Below are 19,984 nucleotides of genomic sequence, written 5' to 3'. Positions count from 1 at the left end.
AATATTTAGCGTTCAGGACCTTGAAACATAAGGTATCCTTGAAGTTTATAAGCCTCCACTCTTGTCTTCCTAATAGAGCTAAGTTGAATAAGTGCAAATCCCGAAAGCCCATGCCGTCCATTCCTTTTGGATGACATAGATGATTCCAGGCTATCATATTCCAACCACGGTTTTTCTTATTATTTGCCCACCACGTTCGACATATTTTTGACTGAAGATGCTTAATAATCCCTTACGGGGCAAGAAAAATAGATAAGGCATAAGTAGGAATGGACTGGAAAATGGCTTTAAGAAATACCTCTTTCCCACCATAGGATAACAAACACTTTCACCAACTATTAACCCTACAAGAGCATCGATTAATAATATTAGTGAAAGCTGTTGTTGACTTTTTTTTTTTGTAACAGGTAATGGTAATCCTAGGTAGCTATCAAGAGTGTCAACCATGCGCATACCAAGCATAGAGCAAAAAAATTGTCTTTGGGCCAAAGGGGTTTTCATCTTTGGGCTAAAGGGGTTTTCATGTTAAACATAATTGTATACTTATCGTAATTAGTCTTTTGACCCGAGACCCTTGAAAACATATTTAAAATATTGACAATTTCCTCAGTGTCTTTTTTTTATTACGAATAAAGAGGAGAGCATCATCAACGAAAAAAAAGTGATTAATACGAGGCCCATTTATGCTTTGCTTTAATGCCTTTTAGAATATTTTCATTTTGTACACGAATTAACAATTTAGAGAATACTTCCATGCAGAATAGAAAAAGGTAGAGAGAGAGAAGGTCTCCTTGTCTTAGACTCATTTCTGACACAATAGTCTTTGAAAGGGTTGAATTGCATTTGACGACGTAGCGAACTGAACAAACGCAGCTCATGATCTTTTTCATCCACTCATCGGCATAGCCCATTTTGCACATAACCTCTTCAATGAAATTCCACTCAACCCTATCATAAGCTTTGCTCCTATCAAGCTTGATCGCTAATCATTTGTTGGGCCTATTCTTAGTACTTTGGAGGTAGTAGATAAGCTCATAGGCGATCAAGATGTTGTCGTGAATCATTCTCTCGGGAACAAAAGCGTTTTGATTTTGGCTAATGCATTTCGGGAAAGTATATTTTAAACGATTTACAAGCACCTTGGCCACGATTTTATATATCACCCTGTAAAGACTAATCGGACAGAAATTAGTCATATCTATAGGCTCTTTAACTTTAGGAATTAAGACAATAATCATCTTGTTAAGGCTGTCCACGTTTCTATCCCTAAGAATCCCATGACACAAATTAATAATATCTTTTCCTACAACGTCCCAATTTTCTTTGTAAAAGTTCCCCGATAGTCTGTCAATTCCCAGTGCTTCTGTGATCAATTTGATTGAAAGTTTCCACTATCTTATTATTTGTGAATACCTTCAGCAATCTTCCGTTTATCTCCCTTGAAATGCAATTTTCAATGTAGTCAAGGTTTAACACTTCATTATAATGTAAACTTGACTCAAATAAATTTTGTAAATACTCTCTGGCCATCTCGCTAATATCTTTAGTTGTATCCTTCCAATTACCTTGCATGTCTTTCAATCTTTCAATGCTATTTTTTTTCTTCTATTCGTGGCTTTAACATGGAAAAACCAGGAATTTTTATCACCCTACTTTAACCAATTGATTCTCGAACGTTGGGCCCAGTACTTCTCTTCTTTGTCAAGTAACTTCCCAAGTTTTAATCTCATAGCTTTTAGCTTGTTATTGTACATTCTACATTGTTTGTCAATGATGCTATTTATTTTCATCTGAAGAATTCCAATTTGCTTAAGCATTCTTTTGTATTTTTTATACTGCCAATCGACAAGGTCGTGGCCCACCTTCATAACTTTTCCCATGATATCAACATCACCATTTTGCCATGTATTCTTTATAATATTCTAAGCTTCATTTTCTTTGGCCCAGCAAACATCATATCCAAATTTGAGCCTAGGATCTTTTATCAGCTCTCTCGTCTTGTGGCCCTTTATATCCAAAAAAATAGCATCATGGTCAGAAGCAGACTGGTGAATCACTTTGGTCTCCATAAATTGAAAACACACCATATCGCTAGAAGAGATAATAAAGCGGTCGAGTCCCTCTTTCATAAAAGTATTGCCCTCCCTATTGTTAGCCCAAGTAAACCATCCTTTGTCAGTTTTTAGGTCAACCAAAGACCACTCACCCACAACTGCTTGGAAGTCATCAATTAAAGCTTTAGGTTTCCTCCCTCCCCCATTTTTTTTCTGCATTGTCCAGAATCGCATTGAAGTCTCCCTCAATGATCCTTTTTTCTCTAACCGTATCTTCCACCTTCCTTAACATATCCCAAGAGCTTTGTCTTTTATTAGGGTCAGCATTCCCATAGAAGCCCGTGAAGCAAAAGGAGTTATCATTATCTAACTAAACTCAAGAATCTATATGGTTGTTTAAATAGTTTTTTATTTCAATCTTTATGCCTTCTTTCCACATCATAGCAAGGCCACCACTTTTACCATAGCATTAACAGCCAAGCACCACTCCATCCTGCATTTGCTGCACATGGAAGCCAACTTGTTAGTATGAGTTTTTGTTTCACAGAGAAAGATAATGTCAGAATCATTGGCAACAAGAAGTTGCTTAAGTTCACGAACTGTCGTAGGGTTCCCAATCCCACGACAGTTCCAGCATAATATTTTCATTGCTCTTGGCAGTTGCTGGCGAACAGCAACCGCCTTGCTTAGTGAAACATTTTCCAGTAATCTCTTCCTCACAATCTTTAAAGGGCTCTCGTTAGTGTTATCTCCATTTGATCCCCTATGTCTCTTTTTTTTTTGAACCTTATCAACCTATCATGCATTGGTTTGTTGCATCTCTTTTCTAATGGAGAGTTAAAGACTGACTCTTCTTCGCATCCCTTTTCTTTTCTTTTCTTTTCTTTTCTGTTCTATTTGTCCACTGTCTTTCCGAGTGTCAGTTTTACTCTCTTTTTTGTCCTCATTTGGGGGGTGTCTTTTTTACCATTATCTCAATCCCGTTTCGCCCTATACCTCTTTTCTGGTTCGAAGCCACAAAATTAACTTTGAGCCAGCTTCTATATTAGAGGTTTAAAATATTAAAGCCAAAGTCTCTGTCCTTGCTTACACTTTTTTATTGTATGTCCAATCGGACCACAATAGTAGCAAAAGGTTGGTAATCTCTCGTACTTTAGGGCGCATATGATTTCGATTCTGTCTCTTCCCATAAATTTCACAACCCTACGTACTGGGTTTGAGATATTTATTTTAATTTTCAACCTTAACAATTCAGTCCAACCCCCATTTCTATCCTTCCAATCAATCGCCACTAGCTCCCCTATAGCATTTCCAACATCTAACGCAGTTTGACGATCCATGTATTTCAAAGGGATATTGTAAACACGTAGCTAAAATGGGGACAGATTGAGCTTGTAGGTATCTATGTTTTTGCCTTTAACAAAAGGTACCATAGCAAATAGGAAATTATCGAATAGCCATGGTGTGAGGTTAAGGATTCTGCTTCTGTCTTCCATGCTTCCAAATTTTACAATAATAGCATCTTCTTTCAGGGCTACAAAGTTTACGTCCTCTTTTGTAAACTATAATGTCCTGAAAATCTTATACATCGCCTCCCTATTCAGTTTCTCCTCCGCCATTATTTTACCTACTGCCAATGTCTCAAAACCTTGAAAATTGTTTTCAGCATTGGTACTAATGACCTGGACAGACTCTTCTTCCGAGAACTTCAGATTTTCAAGCATCACGTTGATATCTTCAACCATAGTAAAACTAGGCCACTACCTAGGCCAACTACTCCTCTGGACACTACCAGGATTGTAACCAGAACTCAAGTCCAAGACCAACCTATCAACGTGATAGAGAACAGAATACAAAGACAAAGAATATATAAAAGCAAACCAAGACGCAATAATGCTACAAGTTACTAAACAACGACAAATAACGAAAATGAAAAAGAAACTTAAACAGAAAAAGTAAAAGCTAGTAAAATAAAAATAAGAAGGTGTCAAAAAAATTTAACCAAACGCATCAAAACAAGTAAAAGGAAAAAAAAAAGCATTTCACTCAGGAAGAAAGAAAAATCATTATCATCAGTAGAAAACGGATTAAACTAACAAATATTTACCCTAAAGAGAGAATTTAAAAAGTTTTATGCAAAAAAATCACTGTGCAAGCACAACTACGAACAAAAAAAAACAAATTAAAGAAACTCATTTTCATGCAAAGGATGTGGAAAAATCAAACAGAGGATTACAAAAACTGCCATAAGCCTCATAGAAGGTAAAAAGTCAGACAAGCTGAAATCAAGCACGATGAATTTTCAATGGAACACCATAAAAGAAGAAAGAGAAAACAGAAAAACATCACCGTTGATCAAGATGTTAGCTGTTTCTTAGACCAACTGCTTCCCAACAATTGGAAAGAAAACTAATCACGTCAAATCGCAAGACTTTGAAATCCACCGAAGGAACACACAAAATTCAAGGAAAAGATTCGCAAATCACGAGTACATTCAAACCCCACCACTGCCATAATATTCAAACGAATAAAGGTTGACACACTTTACGGACCTTTCTTATCACATCATCCATAATCCCTAATCATGTTCTTTTTTTCCATCTCATATGTAGCATAAAAATCTGAACCACTATTTCCTATTTTTCTCTATCAAAATTACCAAAATAAAATTAGGATTTGGTTTTTACCCATTGTTATTCCAAATCTTTTTATCACCTACCCTACCACCCACATGTTAACAATTATAACATGTTGACGCAAAGACCCACATGTACGAACAATGTGTTTAATGTCTTAACATTTAGGAAAGTTGCCAATGAGGAAACAACAAATCGTGTAGAATAATAAATTATTGTTCCTATGCCAACCATTTTTGTCTGACTTCTTTTTTCAAATGATAAATTATTAGGCTTAGTGCAGAATAAGGTTGATGAGCCTTTCTTGCACAAAATCTGTGTATAAGTATACCGTGGATATGGGTATGAAAATTTCGAGTAAAATTAATTTAATAGATTGAATTGAATTAATTCAGTTAATCAGTTAATTAATTAAATTAATTAATTAAATTAATTTGGTAAGGGTCAGTTAATATTTTTTTAGAAATTCAGTTAACAGTTAATTTGATTAATTAATTTAAAATTTATATTTTTATATACATTTTATAAATATTAAATTTGATTAACTTGATTAATTCAGTTAATTTTTTTATATGTTTTATATTTGTTTTAACCAAAAAATAAAAAGTTTATATATAAATTTTAGTTAATCGACTGAATTAATCGAAAAAGTTCAGTTCAGTTAATGGTTAAGGGTTTAAAAAGTTCGATTAATATTAGTTCAGGTCAGTTAACCGATTGAACACCCTTAGCCGTGGATTGAAACCATGCTTTCATCAAACTCACATTTATTATTTAACTCAGAAATCAATAAAAAAACAATGGCTTGATCACTTGCGTGGAACATTTTTAAATTTTTTAAAATATTTATAATGTTTCAATTGTTATAATTGAAAAGTTACAAATGACTCAAAAATTATATCACTTGGTTATTAATCAAGAGTCGTTATTTATAGTGATTAGTTATGTCTCTTGTTATCAAGAGTTATATTATTTATTTATTAACAAAGAGTTATGATTATTCAATTAGACATCTATTAAATAATTATGTTTATTGTTAAAAGATGTCAAAATGAGTGAATTTTCATTTGTATGATACACCAAAAAACGTAGAAATAAAGTTTTTTTTATTCTCTCGTCATCTTTTATATTCCTAAATTGTTCTATAAAGAATTACTACAGAAATTCTTTATAGAAATTGATGTCCTTGTTATGCTTCGCTCAATGCTCAGTGGATTGTTTCGGTCAATACAAAACGTAGACAATCATTAAACTTCATTATATCCTTGAGGTTCATTTGCAAATAACTCTTTTATACATCATAATATAAGTGTGGGCGAAAAAAAACTTAAAAAAAGTAGCATTGATTTAAGTTTATTTTTATCCTTACACACCAACAAACCATTCAGCAATTCCTTAACCTTCATCAATATCGTTACTAACCGAGAGAATGGAGTGAAAGATTTATTCGAAATGGGTCTCAAAAGCTCTTTCAAAACAATTTATCCAGCCTTTTGGAAGAAAGGATAGACTTATAAATTTATAAATTTATGACGTGGTCAATCTTTGACTCATAAATTTGTGATGAGCTGAATCTGGCCATTTTAAATTAAAGTTATATTAAGATTGAGTCAATTCAATGTTTGTTTTTGACTTAAGTTGTATTTTAGTGGATGTGATATGTCTACTTGTTGGTATCTTTTTAATTATTATTTATAATATGTAATTTAATGGCTAAGTTAGGGTGGTTAATAGGCCCTTGGTTCTTCTAAAACACAAATTTTTTATTTAGATCTTTTTATAATTTATAAAATTTTAAATAAATAATGGTAGAATTGCACTTTAGACGCTCAAAAATAATAAAAATTTAATTTAATTTTTTAAAAATTATAATAATAAAATTATATTTTTACTATCTAAAAATATACAATTAAATTCCGAACCCAACAAAATTTTTTTTAAATCAAGGTGTGACATATAGAGGTTAGAAAAAACAAATCAGACAATTTTTAATTCAATGGAATTTTGATTCAACCATTTGATTTTTTTTTCTTTCTTTGAGTTCTTCAAACAAAATATATTATTGTTTGAAGGAAAAATTTTATATTTGATGTATTGATATATTATTAATGAATTAGATAATATAATTTTATTTAGAATGAAATTAATATTTTATTTATTAATTATATATATCGTATAAACGGTATATAAACTCGTGTATTTGACTTGTATTATAGAATTATTTTATATATTATATAATTGTAATATCGTAACGATTAAAACATCACGTGAGTATATATAATTGGCTTAATGATGAATTTGGCCACTAATGTTTGCATGTTTTGTCAAAATAGCCCTAATTGTATTTTTGAGTTTTTTTTGGCTATCAACTTTTTTTTTTTCAATCTGCTTATTCTAACAGATTTAATGAATAAATTCAAAGTTTCAATTCTTTTTCTTTCAAAAGGTTTCAATTTTTCATACGTTTGTTTATTGAGAAGTTTTTCTACTAAGTTAATTTTTTTAGATAATTAAGTTTATTTTCTTTAAATTAAGAGTTGTTTTTAATTTACTGTATTATTTATTTATTTTATTATTCCCACATGTAATTATCTTATTGGGTTATCTTAGTAATAAATTACATATCATTAAAAGTATTCCACATCATCCCCGTTAACTATTTTAACAGTACTTTCATTAAATCTATTAGAAAAAGTAGATTGAAAAAAAGAACAAAGGTTGATGGCCAAAAAATGCTCAAAAATACAGTTAGGGTCATTTTGACAAAACATGTGATATCCCGAATTAGGGCCTAAACGGAATAGTGATTTCGAAACCACAATTCTGAAGTAGAAAATTTTATTCCGATTAATTTTTATAATTTATTGAGTGATTAGATGCATGTGTTAGAATATCGATAGAAAATTTCATGAATTGCATGTCTAATTTGCCTATTAGGACTTAATTGCAAAAGTTGATAAATATGAGTTTTAGATGTTAAAGGATTTAATTGAAGAGCATAATTAAAGTAGAGGTCCTTAAATGGTAATTATACCATTAGGTTTTCATGGAAAAAAATGGACATATATAGGTAGAAATAACCAAAGTTTTTAATGAAGGGTATTTTAGTCATTTGGTAATTAAAAGATTAAAAAAAAAGGAAAAAGATGGCAAAATATGTCCATCTTCTTCATTAGGACGAAATTTCAAGGGTTCTCTATAGCTAGGGTTTGTTTCAAGCTTCCAAGCTCCATAGTAAGTGATTTCAAGCCCCGTTTTTAATGTTCTTTACGTTTTTGGAGTCCCGGTAACTTTATTTAGGTTATTCTAGCAATAATTTAACCTAGGGTTTATATTTTGAAAAATACCCATAGGTGAAATGTATTTATCTTGATGTTTTATGGTAGAATATGAAGCTTTAAATTGTGTTAAACAACTTTTGCTAAGCGATTTTACGTGAAAACGAGTAAAATGACATAATCGGTAAAAATACCTAATGTTTATAACTACATGTTAGAGTGAGAATTTGATGTTTCCATAGAAGGGAAAAATGATCAGAATGTCATAAAACATAATAATTTTGGAAAAAAATTAAATTTTGGGCTTTGGGGCAAAAGTGTAAATATGCAAAAGTTTAGGGTCAAAATTGTAATTTTGAAAAGTTAGATTTAAGGACTATTTTGATAAATGTGAGTATTAAATAAGCCAAATGTGTTATTTTAGACCAAGAAAGAAGTGGAATCGACCTTGATCGGGGAAAGGAAAAGATTATGAACTAAATTGCAAAATTTCTTTACTTTGTACCGAGGTAAGTTCAGGCATAAATGTAGTAACATAATTGTCATTTTAAGTAATTTAATGTTATTTATATGATATGATGATTATTATCATGAAATATTAAGCTTTGTGGTTATTGTTAAGTAATATGCAAATTATGTTTACTACTTGATAAATATGAATTGCTACCAAGTACCGGTTCCGACATTCCGTGGAAGACGGAAAAGATGTGTGATCGAGGAAAAAGCCCGTTTGAACCTTGGGAATAGATTAGAATACAAGTGACATGTCACTAAGATATTTGAGTTCTGAGCTCGCTGAGTTGAGTCCGAGTTCGTGAGATGTAATTAGGCATCCGAACTCGTTGAGTTGAGTCCGAGTTCACTTATGGATGCGAACGCCTGAGCTCGTTAAGTTGAGTCCGAGTTCACTTATGGGCGGGTTACATGGTAGCTTGGCTACATAATTTCCGCAGGCTATTGAGTTTGTCTAGCTGCGGGTATGGCACTTATGTGCATGAAATCCGTGTATTCGAATCATATTCCGATGTGTTCAACGGGTAAATCTTAAGTGAATAAGGTGAGTACCTAAACCGAAGGTGACATTTTGGTAAGTGTGGTGAATGAGAAAATTTGTACAGGTATGTACTTAACCCTCGGGTTGAGACTTCAATATAACAATAATATGGTAGGATCATGAATGAGAAAGATGATATGAATGCTTTGGTGATATTATGCAAATGTGGATTTCGTATTATTGTATGATTATGTTACTTGCTATTTACATCCCTTCCATTCCTTGTAGTTTTGACAAGCCGGCTTGGAGATCGGGACTGTCGGAGGCACGTTCACACTATCAACGGACCATCTCGGTATAGTGGTTTGCATATTTTGGGAATATGGCATTATAGCATTATGATCCTTTTGTGTATATAATCTTATTATACGGTGAATGAGTGATGTGGAAATGCTTGTTGATGATTAGCTATTGGAATGGGTAATCAAAATTTATATTTAGTGTTATGTATGCTTAATGAATTTCCTAATCCATGAAAAACCATAAAATGGTGAAATTGGCTATAAAACAGTGTCATACAGCATCAGTGACGTGAATTTGAAAATCACTAAAAATAGTAGAAATAGAATTAGATGATGAATAAAATATGGAATTGAAGAAACAAAATAGGTAAAAGAGTTGTATTTTATGATATATTTACGTTTTGGTGAAACAGGGTCAGAGCGATTTTTGGATTCCCTGTTTTGACTTTAGAAATTCATCATAAATTGTGTAAAAATAATTAGGACTCAAAATTTATATTTATGGATTCCTTATTGAGTCTATTTTTAAGAGAAACAAACGAAATGGTCATTGGATCTCTGTGCAGGAAGAATTTTGATTCGTAGTAAACAGAGGTCAGAGCAGTCGAACACTGAAACAGGGGAAACTTTAACTAATAAACTGTACTAATTGGCCCGACCAAAAATTCTAGAAAAAAATTAGTAAGTAGATATATGAGTATAGTTTCAGTAAAAAATTACGGAATTAGATTTCGAGTTTCGTAACTCAAGATATGATTTTTTTAGCGACTGTGACGCAGATGGACAGTTTACTACGAGAATTGTTTGAACTTGTTTAAATGCTAAAATAAGTTTAGTAATGTCTCATGCTCGACTCCGGTGACGGTCTCGGGTTAGGGGGCGTTACAAAACATGTAAAAATTAGTGGCCAAAGTTATCATTTAGCCTATATAATTTGAATACTCCATATGGTTTCTTATTTCTTTTAGGTTTGTGCTATTCTTAACTCCATTTTTTGCAGTTATTGAAAAATGATTAAATTTCAATATTGGTCCCTCTATTATGTCTAAATTTGATATTTGATCGCTACACTTTAATTTCTAATGTAATTTGGTCCCTACATTTTTATGATGTTATTAACTAGTCCAAATAGTTAATATCATTAATTTTTCAATTAATTTGTATTTAATTTTTTTTATTTTTTATACTTTAGATTTTTTGTACTTTAATCCATCAAGCCCAATAGTTTGGGCCTGTTTGAGTTCGACTTAAGATAAAAGCATTTTATAATTTGGGCCAGCATGACTTTGACTCAATTATTTTTGTTGATTTAATTATAAAAATACATAAATATTAATATAAACATTTTTTTAACACTTTGCAAATATAATTATTATAAGAAAAATCATAAATATAAGTATACTATAAATTGTAAATAATTCTTGTCTAGTCAACTAAAATTAAAATAAATTCAGTATGAAATATAATAGAATGAATATCAAAATATATCCAGAGTTAAATCAAAATAAATCTAAACATGATTTATATATGGTGGGAGTTAGATCGGGGGATGGCATTAAGGGAGGCAAGGCCCGTCACCAAATGGTAATTTTTTTGAATTTTTAAGTTAATCTCATGGTTAAATTACACTTTAACTCTTTAAAATGGTAAATTTTCTTTATAGTCCCTTTAAAAATTATGAAATAATATGTTAATACATTGATAAAATTATTACTTTGACCTCCATTAAAAAATATAATTTAATCTTGACCCTCCTAAAATAATTTTTTGACTTGGTCCCTACTTAAATCTAAAACAATCTGAAAAATAACTCACCTAACATTTGGGCATGGTGGAACTCAATCTTAGACGTTAAGAATTCAAGGCTTTTCCTTTTGCCAAGGTAAAGCTTAATTTATGAAATTTTTTAATATTACATGAGTAATGAATTGGTTTGAAGACTAAGGGTGTGAATGAGAAATTAGTGCGCACAAAATATTCGATTTCAACTCGAAAAAAATCGAATTTGATTCAATAATAATCAAGTTGAACTCAAACTCGAACAACTCGAGCTTAAAATAAATATTTAATCGAGTTTGAGCTAAATATTAAACTCTAAATTTCAAGCTAAACTCGAGCTCGAATTTATTAATATTCAAACTGGGCTCTGCTCAGTTACTATTGTTGGAAACCACCTAACCTTGAGAATTAAATTTGGGCCCAACTGAGCCCGTGAAAAAATGAAACTTGGACTAACGATAGCCGTTAAAGGTTTCAAGTTGTTGGTTTAATTCATGTGCCATAAATGACAAAATTGGTTGGTCTTCCTACCTTTCTAAGCCAATAAATACCAAAACTCGTATTTTTTTAAATATTTATATAATTTCTAATATTTTTTATATTTATAACGTTGTCATATTTTTAATTTTATTTTTTTGAGAAAAATATTTATATCTGTTTTAATTAATTTTGTCTCATATAAAATTTTAATTGAGACGAAAAGAGTATATAATAATATATAAGTGTTGCTATTTTAAATTGTTTATTGGCTTAGAATGAAAATTCAATGAAAGTGATAGTTGCAGTGGTCACTACGATTTGGCACTGCAAAAAATTATGTAAATAAAACGGAAATAATAGAGAGGTTTGTTTAGTAGTTTGGTTTTCTTATGTCTGTGAAGTCTAACTCAGTAAATAATTCGACTATCTTTTATCCCAAAATATAGAGATCTTACATTTTTACCTAAAGATTAACCTCTAAATATTCCCCCTAAGAACTTGAGCAGTAAACACTTTGTCAATGTTTACAATAACAGTTTCCGCTCGCTTAAAAAAATGTTTCCCAATGAACAAATTAGAATTTATATATGTTTTGAAGCTTGTACGTAATAACAGCTTATTGAACAAATACATTGAATCCACGTAGTTTCCGGTTAATATTATTTGACTACTTGAATAATTGACTTCTTTTAACTCCTAATCTTCTTCCTACTGAGTTTAAAGAGAGCAAGAAATGAATGCCTTTACAAATTGAGAGTTTAAAAGGAGTGTGTTGAGAGAGGAAAGTAGTGATTCAAAGACTAAAAAAAGTAACTGTATTAATATATTTTTTAAAATTCGGGTGAGTGATTAAATTTGTAATTTATCTTAAATTTCTTTATGATTTTAATTTAATGATCAAAATATATAAATACGCCTATGGAATCATAGGTGTAGTGATAAACTATAATGTACTTTTAGAAAAAAGAAAATTTAAGTTTAAAAATTGAAGACTGTGAAAGTAATCACAAACTTTTTATTCATAGACCGAAAAATAATTAATTTTAAGATATAATTTTAATATATTAATGATTGCATTACATAAAGTTCAAAATATTTATTTTTGTTTTATCTATTTTTAATATCAAATTATATAGACGGATCCAGTTGGGATAGAAGAAATTATGTAAATACGGGTCCCATTTGATCAAACAAGTCAGAAGTTAATGCCATGAACGTTTCCTTATTTTCCACCACATTCTTTCATTAATGATAAAAATAAATATCAAACTATGAGTTTAAATTTATTTTGATATAATATTAAGGATAGTGATACGGGCAATACAATTCGAATCTAAATTTAAGTTCGTTTTAAATAAATATATGGAAAGAGTTTTAATTATCGCTCCATTTAAGTTAATTTCATTTTAATTATATTATATATAGATCCTGTCCAAATTATTCTATGTTTGATTTATAATTTGTTATAATTAATTTTACTTTTAGTGATTCAGATGTATTATTTTTATGGTTTTTAATTAATATTTATCAATCTAAACCTTGTGTAAAAATGAGTTTTTACAAAGAACACGGAACTTGTTATAAGTTCTATGATAGAAACATATTATCATATAAAATCAAGAGTAAAATGATAAATTGTCGAACTTAAGGCTACGCCTAAGTTGATTTAATATGATCCTAAGAGAAGATAAAATAACGAAGTGTTATATTTCAAGATGATTTTTTCAAATTTGAGCTCACCTCTAGCAATTCATATTTAAGTTGCTTATGGTTTAAGCAAAACTCAAGTTGTTGTTAGCCTTATAATCTTTCATGAGAGGTTGGATTTGTTTTGAGTGGTTTGTTAGAGGAATTTATATATATTTTGGACAAAAGAGTTTATAAAGCTGAAATAATACTTATCTTTTTTTTTTTTTCAAAATAGTTGCAGTAAGTTTGAATGAGATAACTCTCCTTTGAAAATTTTAAATAGAATTAAATCAAATAGATTAGATGTATCAAAAATTGATTAAGGTATATATTAGAGAAGGATTAGATTGAACTTATGAATAGTTTAGAATTAATTAAATTGAATAAATAAATCAATTAAACTCTAAGAATCAGTTGAAAAATCATGTCTTTCTTATTTGGGGTGAGCACAATTCAATTTGACTTAAAAAAAGCTTCAAATTTCGAATACGATTCAAGTTGATTTTTCAAATTCAAATAAGCCAAATATCGAATCTCAAAACTTTTTGTTTTCCCTCAAAACCAACTCGAATCTTTTTGCTTTCATTTTTAAAACTTTTACTTCCCTAAACCTCAATTTTTTTTAATCATGCTCAATTTTTATCAATTTCTGTTAAAATTGAATTATTGATCATATTATAAAATATTTTAGTGTTAAATTTTTTTTGTTGGTATTAATTTTATATTTTATTTTTAAAATAATTTTTATTGAAAAATTATATTTTTTTATATTTAATATATTTTTTAATTTTAAAATACATGATGATAAGAATCAAAGATAATTAAAACAATTAAGCTAATAAAAAATTAACTCACATGAGATCGTATATTTTAATTATGATGAGTGGATAAAATCTTTTTATTCGATTTGATTCAATCCAAGCCTAATCTAAATGTGTCATAGTAAAAGAAATCCAAAAATAAAAATTTTTAACGTTTCAAAAATCAACTCAACAACTACCGCCTGACACCCAACATTCAAGTTTCAATATTTTTCTTTTTTAATGGTAATTTCTAGTTTTCTACCATAAAAATTATTTTCATATAAATAAAAAATTTATTCCAACAAATTGTCAAACGAGCTTTATCTGTTTTTTTGTTGTTTGGTTTCCCAGCAAGAAAAGAGCTCAAAATCGTACTAATTAGTCGCTCTTACAAGCGTCAACTCTGTTGCAGTTTCAGATTCTTTTCTAGAAGAAGCATGGCATCAGATCATGAGCAACCTGGGCTTTCCTCTCTTGGAAAGGTTTTGTTTCTCTCTTCATTTCTCAATCTGGGTTTTTCTTTTCTTACCTGTTTGGTTACTAAGAAAATGCATGAACGTGTAAGAAAATGAAGGACAAGTATTGGGTATTGCTTATCAAATTTCTTTCTTCTTTGAAAGAGCTGGAAAATAAATTAAAGAACCCCATATTAGTGCATAAGATAGATTGATTTCTATAAGTTTTTTTTTTATTTGGACTCAAAGTAATAGAAGACATTATGATATCTTTAATTTGTGAATATATATCCTTTAAGAGTACCCTGATTTCTCTGTAATTAACCAAAAGACTACCCTTTTAGCTGTATGAGTTAATTTTAGAGTTGTTGAATGAATTGTTGATTTTATTAGGTGGGAAGGTCTTCTGGTGAGATTGGTCCAGAACATGAACCCCTTATTAATGGGATTCACACTTCTGAAAGCTATTCTGCTTCCACTGCTATCCTTCCGTGAGTTTCTCTTTGAGATTTTTGTTTATCCTTCGGTTTTTGTATTGATTGTATTGATATATGCAATGAGAAACATGAAACATCAACGCATTTGTTAAAATATTGGCAACCATATCTTTCTTACCATGATTCCAACATATAGTAACTACTTGGCAAATTTATGCTATGGCAAATGTTTAATTGGATGCTGCTTAAAGATTTTGTCTTTTGGCCTAGTATGAAAGAAGTTCATGTATGGGAATGAGGGGGAAATGGTTATTATTGTTCTATTAAATGTTTCATTTCCGTTAGCTAAACTAGTGAAAAGATATTTTGACTTATATATTACTATGAACATGGCTGTTATTTAATTAAATGTACTTGAAATAGCTTGGATTTGATTAAGAATTGAGTTGCAATCCAAGGTTTTCTGATGGGATTTTTAGCTTCTTCCTTTGTTGTTTCACACGAAATTATTTCATCATATCTGGAGATACCTCATGATTTAAAGAAGTGATTCTACGGTGTAACAATGTAAATGCAGCTTCAACAAAAACGGAAGAAGCTTCTAGTAAAATGTTAGCTCTAATAAATACTCTTGAGTCTAGATCCTTCCTCAATAACCTCATTAAAACAAACAACTTAGGGTACAATCCATGGAATTTTCAAAGCCAGCAGTCAAACTGGAGCTAATACAAGGCCTAAACTGTGATTAGCTGATCATTTATTGTAACTTCAAGGAGCCTAAACGTTTGTGTGATTATATTTTTCTTACCGAAGGAATGTCTTCTGATTTCAGATTTCTCTTCCCCGCTCTTGGAGGACTTCTATATGGTTATGATATTGGTGCTACATCCTGTGCCACAATTTCAATTGAGGTATACTTTTTACGTAGTAGTGAGCTGCAGTAAATATTGTTAATTATCATGCTTTTATTGTTGTTCTATTTGGGTCTGTGGCAATTAATTCTTCGAACTTGCTATTATACCATGTTTCTGGCATTTAATCCTCATTTTTTCTTGCAGTCAGCTACCCTAAGTGGAATTTCATGGTATGACTTGTCTTCGGTTGAAGTTGGTCTCATTGTGAGTGCCTAATTGTCTCTCATTATTTATTGACATTACCAATCATTAGTGCAAACTTTCTGTTTCTTGTTGAAGCACATGTTTGTAAGTAGCAATGCAAAGAACTTACCATGCAAATTATTATTTTTGTTGCTTTCCACAGACTAGTGGCTCATTATATGGGGCCTTAATTGGCTCAGTCTTGGCTTTTAATATTGCCGACTTTCTAGGTCAGTTTCTTTTTTTCATAACTTGTGATGGGAACCGTATCTTTGAACTCAATTATAAGGCTTTTTCTGATGAAATTGCAATGACTTATCTGAATTATAGGACGACGAAGGGAGTTGATTATGGCTTCCATCATGTACCTTGTAGGAGCGCTTGTGACAGCATTTGCACCTAACTTAGTAGTTATGGTGATTGGACGTTTTGTGTATGGCATAGGGATTGGACTGGTAATATACTAGATACTCAGGCATTAGCTTATGAATCTTCTGGATGACCATGTTGTAGCGTACACTTCTTTTGGGTTTATATTTCTGTTTACAACCATGTACATGTATAACCTCAATGCACAACAGCATATCATTTAAACAAATTATGTAACAAGGTAAAAGTTCAGTACATTGTTGTATTCTTATATTAAGGGAAACTGCAAATTTTCAACAATTAGCTAGCAGACAACGTAGTCATTGAAAAAGAATCATCTATAACTATAAAGAAGAATTTACTTTTGTTTTTAAAATAAGCTAGCTGTTCTTCTGTGAATGAGTGAATGAATTTTAAGTTTATTCACTTCCAGGCAATGCATGCTGCCCCAATGTACATTGCTGAGACAGCTCCAAGTCAGATTCGTGGCCTACTGATTTCTCTCAAAGAGTTCTTTATAGTTCTTGGGATGGTTGTAAGTGCTTCAATTCATCTCTCAGGGTTTTTCATTTTGTTTTAAGTCATTATAGCATGAAGTCTAATCCACCAATATCTGCTTTGAATTTCCCTTTTAATTTAACATGCAAACAGTAAGCTACTGGATATTTTGCAGGCTGGTTATGGAATTGGCAGCCTCTTAGTTGAAACAGTTTCTGGCTGGCGCTATATGTACGGAGCTAGTACCCCTTTGGCAGTGATCATGGGAATTGGAATGTGCTGGCTTCCAGCATCACCCAGATGGCTGCTATTACGTGCCATTCAGGGAAAAGGCAATATGCAGGAGTTAAGAGAAACTGCAGTATGTTGTTTATGCCGACTCAGGGGTCAATCTATTGGTGACTCAGCTTCTCAGCAGGTAGATGAGATTTTGACTGAGCTTTCTTATGTTGGTGAAGAAAAAGAGGTCACACTAGGGGAAATATTCCATGGAAAATGCTTGAAAGCCATGATTATAGGTGCAGGTTTAGTTTTGTTTCAACAGGTATTCATCATTAACTAAGGAGCTACCCCTTATGTAGATATTTTGCACCTACAGTTTGACTGACTTTGTATCCTCAATTTCATGATAGATCACTGGTCAACCAAGTGTGCTCTATTATGCTGCATCAATCCTTCAGGTATGAAACTGATTTACATTGATGGTACTCATTGCCAAATTTAAAGCGAGTTTTTGATGGATTTAGAAGAAGACATGTACTTCATCCTAACCGAGAGAAATCTAATAGAGTGCAGGATTTTCTGCAGCATCTGATGCTACCCGAGTCTCAATTTTACTTGGTTTACTTAAGGTAGATTCTTTTCATAGATAGATAAACTTGTTGAAAGTTTTGTAAATGCTATCTTATCATATTGAACTTTCCAGATGTTTATATATCTATGTTCTATTGCTTCATGACTTTGAGAGTATGTGCATCTCTACTGCAAAGTTTCATTTTACTTAGCTGACACAAGATGCTTGACTTTGCTAGTCAACCATATGAAAGATATTCCACCAAATGTATGGTGGAGTCCTCTGAGAAACTACAGACCTTTAGTGCTTGGGAAGATTTTTGATATATTCTTTCTTGCATGATTTGTTATCTCCATTTCTCCAATTGTTCGTGCATCCATGTAAAGAAACACATGTGGTCTGCTATCAAGATGCCGACAACTGTCATGAACAAAAAAGTTATTTTGTTTTTTAAGTAAATTTTATGCCTATAAGATGGTTTCCATTGCTACCTTCTGCATGATTGGCAAATCTTTTCTCTAATTGGTACTTGGTAGCTGTCTCAACCAGAAAGTCTTGACATTTTTTGTTGTTGTTATAGTTGATTATGACAGGAGTAGCCGTTGTAGTCGTCGATAGGCTCGGGAGGAGACCTCTTTTATTGGGTGGTGTTTCCGGGATGGTAAGTCCTTTTACCTCTTTGTTTCTTGAACTGTTAGAGGAAAAAATTTACATGTTCTTTAATCAAGTTTGTGAGGTCATTCCATTGGATCCATGTTTCTGCTTGCTTACTGCAATTAAATAATTCAAATCTGGGTTCAATTATTTGACTTGAAATGCTAGCAAGAAATTAAAAACAATTTCCTATTATGAAATATGTTATTTGTCTGTGTGACAGGTTATTTCTTTGTTCCTTCTTGGATCATATTACCTTTTCCTGGATGATTTGGCGGCTATTGCTGTTGTTGCACTGCTGTTGTATGTCGGGTGTTATCAGGTTATCAATATTATCTTTCCTTTCTTCATTTTAATGATCTTTTTCACCATACGTACTTCTAATGTTACAGTGCTCATCTATAGTATATCTCATTAATGCCTTCATTATCTTATTGGTTTCTGTAGATATTGGTTAGACTGAAACTTTGTTGCATCCAGGCTGTACTTCCGTGTAACTATTGTTGTTTGGATTCCATTATAGGAAATTCATTAAAATGGTAGTGAAAAATATGCATCATGAAAGTTCTTGCCTCACTATTCTATGGCACTCTGTTTATAAGACATATTGCATGCGATGCTGTACATATGTGACCATATTTTCAGTAGCTTTTGTTGTTACCTTGCTTATAATACAAGAATGTGTAGCTCTATACCTATCAAGTATGGTTTGTGTTAAACAAATTTTGGATTCAAATCTATTTAGTTTTGGCTTCCATGCTTACTATATTTATGATGCAGCTATCGTTTGGTCCTATTGGTTGGCTGATGATCTCAGAGGTTTTTCCCCTACGCCTCAGAGGGCGAGGACTTAGTGTTGCTGTACTTGTGAATTTCGGAGCAAATGCACTCGTAACATTTGCATTTTCTCCTTTGAAGGTACTTAAGCATTTCCATCATATATATTGCCTCAATCGTAATTCTTTTCTATGTTTTCCATATATTTAGAAGATTGTACCCCATACACATTCCAAATGTGTGCCGAACATGAGTCCTTCAAGGAAATGAAAAGTCAAAGCATCGTAGTTTGCTTTAGCTCTCCTATATTAATATATACATGCCTTATTTTTTGAATCATGAAGGATGGAAGATATTGTTTAGCACTAATGTTCTCTAAACTTTTGTTAAGATAGATTATGGCATTATTTTTCGTTTTCTTTTTTTCCCTCTTCAGAATACCATTTTCTTTAGGTACTGCCAGTGGTTACTGTAGTTTCTGTTTTGACTGTAGGCATGGCTTGGAGCTGGGATTGTGTTTTATGTGTTTGGAGTGATAGCTATATTATCTCTCGTCTTTATATTCTTCATTGTACCGGAGACGAAGGGGTTAACTCTCGAGGAAATCGAGGTGAAATGTCTATAGGTTTCGGCACTGTGCTACTTGTTCAATGGCTGAATGCTTTGTAGAATATGTCCCTATGTAAGTTCAAATATGCAGGGAAGTTCTTCATATTCTGCAACATTTAGGTAAAAAGACAGTAGTATGTATCTCCTGGCTGAATGCTTTGTAGAATATGTCCCTATGTAAGTTCATATATGCAGGGAAGTTCTTCATATTTTTCAGAAAGAAAATAACTTAGAGATGAGCTGTAAAGGTAAACAAAGCTATGAAAAATTGAAAACGAAA

At 31.5% G+C, this 19,984-nt stretch overlaps 1 protein-coding gene across 1 annotated transcript; it reads left to right on the top strand.

Annotated features, from left to right (window-relative positions):
• Positions 1-14,292: 14,292 nt before the first annotated feature.
• Positions 14,293-19,911, top strand: LOC107940250 (D-xylose-proton symporter-like 2). Its single transcript, XM_016873695.2, has 14 exons — positions 14,293-14,497; positions 14,864-14,961; positions 15,740-15,818; positions 15,966-16,025; positions 16,168-16,234; positions 16,335-16,459; positions 16,807-16,908; positions 17,047-17,415; positions 17,504-17,551; positions 17,660-17,722; positions 18,245-18,325; positions 18,542-18,640; positions 19,099-19,236; positions 19,589-19,911. Exons 1-14 carry the CDS (start codon positions 14,453-14,455, stop codon positions 19,718-19,720), a joined length of 1,506 nt encoding a protein of 501 aa, XP_016729184.1. The 5' UTR covers positions 14,293-14,452; the 3' UTR covers positions 19,721-19,911.
• The last annotated feature ends 73 nt before the right edge of the window (positions 19,912-19,984 follow it).

Source organism: Gossypium hirsutum, chromosome A08, assembly GCF_007990345.1.
Source record: "Gossypium hirsutum isolate 1008001.06 chromosome A08, Gossypium_hirsutum_v2.1, whole genome shotgun sequence".
NCBI lineage: Eukaryota > Viridiplantae > Streptophyta > Magnoliopsida > Malvales > Malvaceae > Gossypium > Gossypium hirsutum.
The sequence above is the reverse complement of the archived record's forward strand: the minus strand, read 5'-3'. Positions and strand labels throughout refer to the sequence as shown.

What these genes read in the sequence shown, in the direction of transcription:
- LOC107940250 (XM_016873695.2), top strand. Translation starts at nt 14,453, where the DNA reads ATGGCATCAGATCATGAGCAACCTGGGCTTTCCTCTCTTGGAAAG. An exon ending in ATGGCATAGGGATTGGACTG is followed by an intron (nt 16,460 to 16,806) that starts GTAATATACTAG and finishes ATTCACTTCCAG; the next exon opens with GCAATGCATGCTGCCCCAAT. An exon ending in TTATAGTTCTTGGGATGGTT is followed by an intron (nt 16,909 to 17,046) that starts GTAAGTGCTTCA and finishes GATATTTTGCAG; the next exon opens with GCTGGTTATGGAATTGGCAG.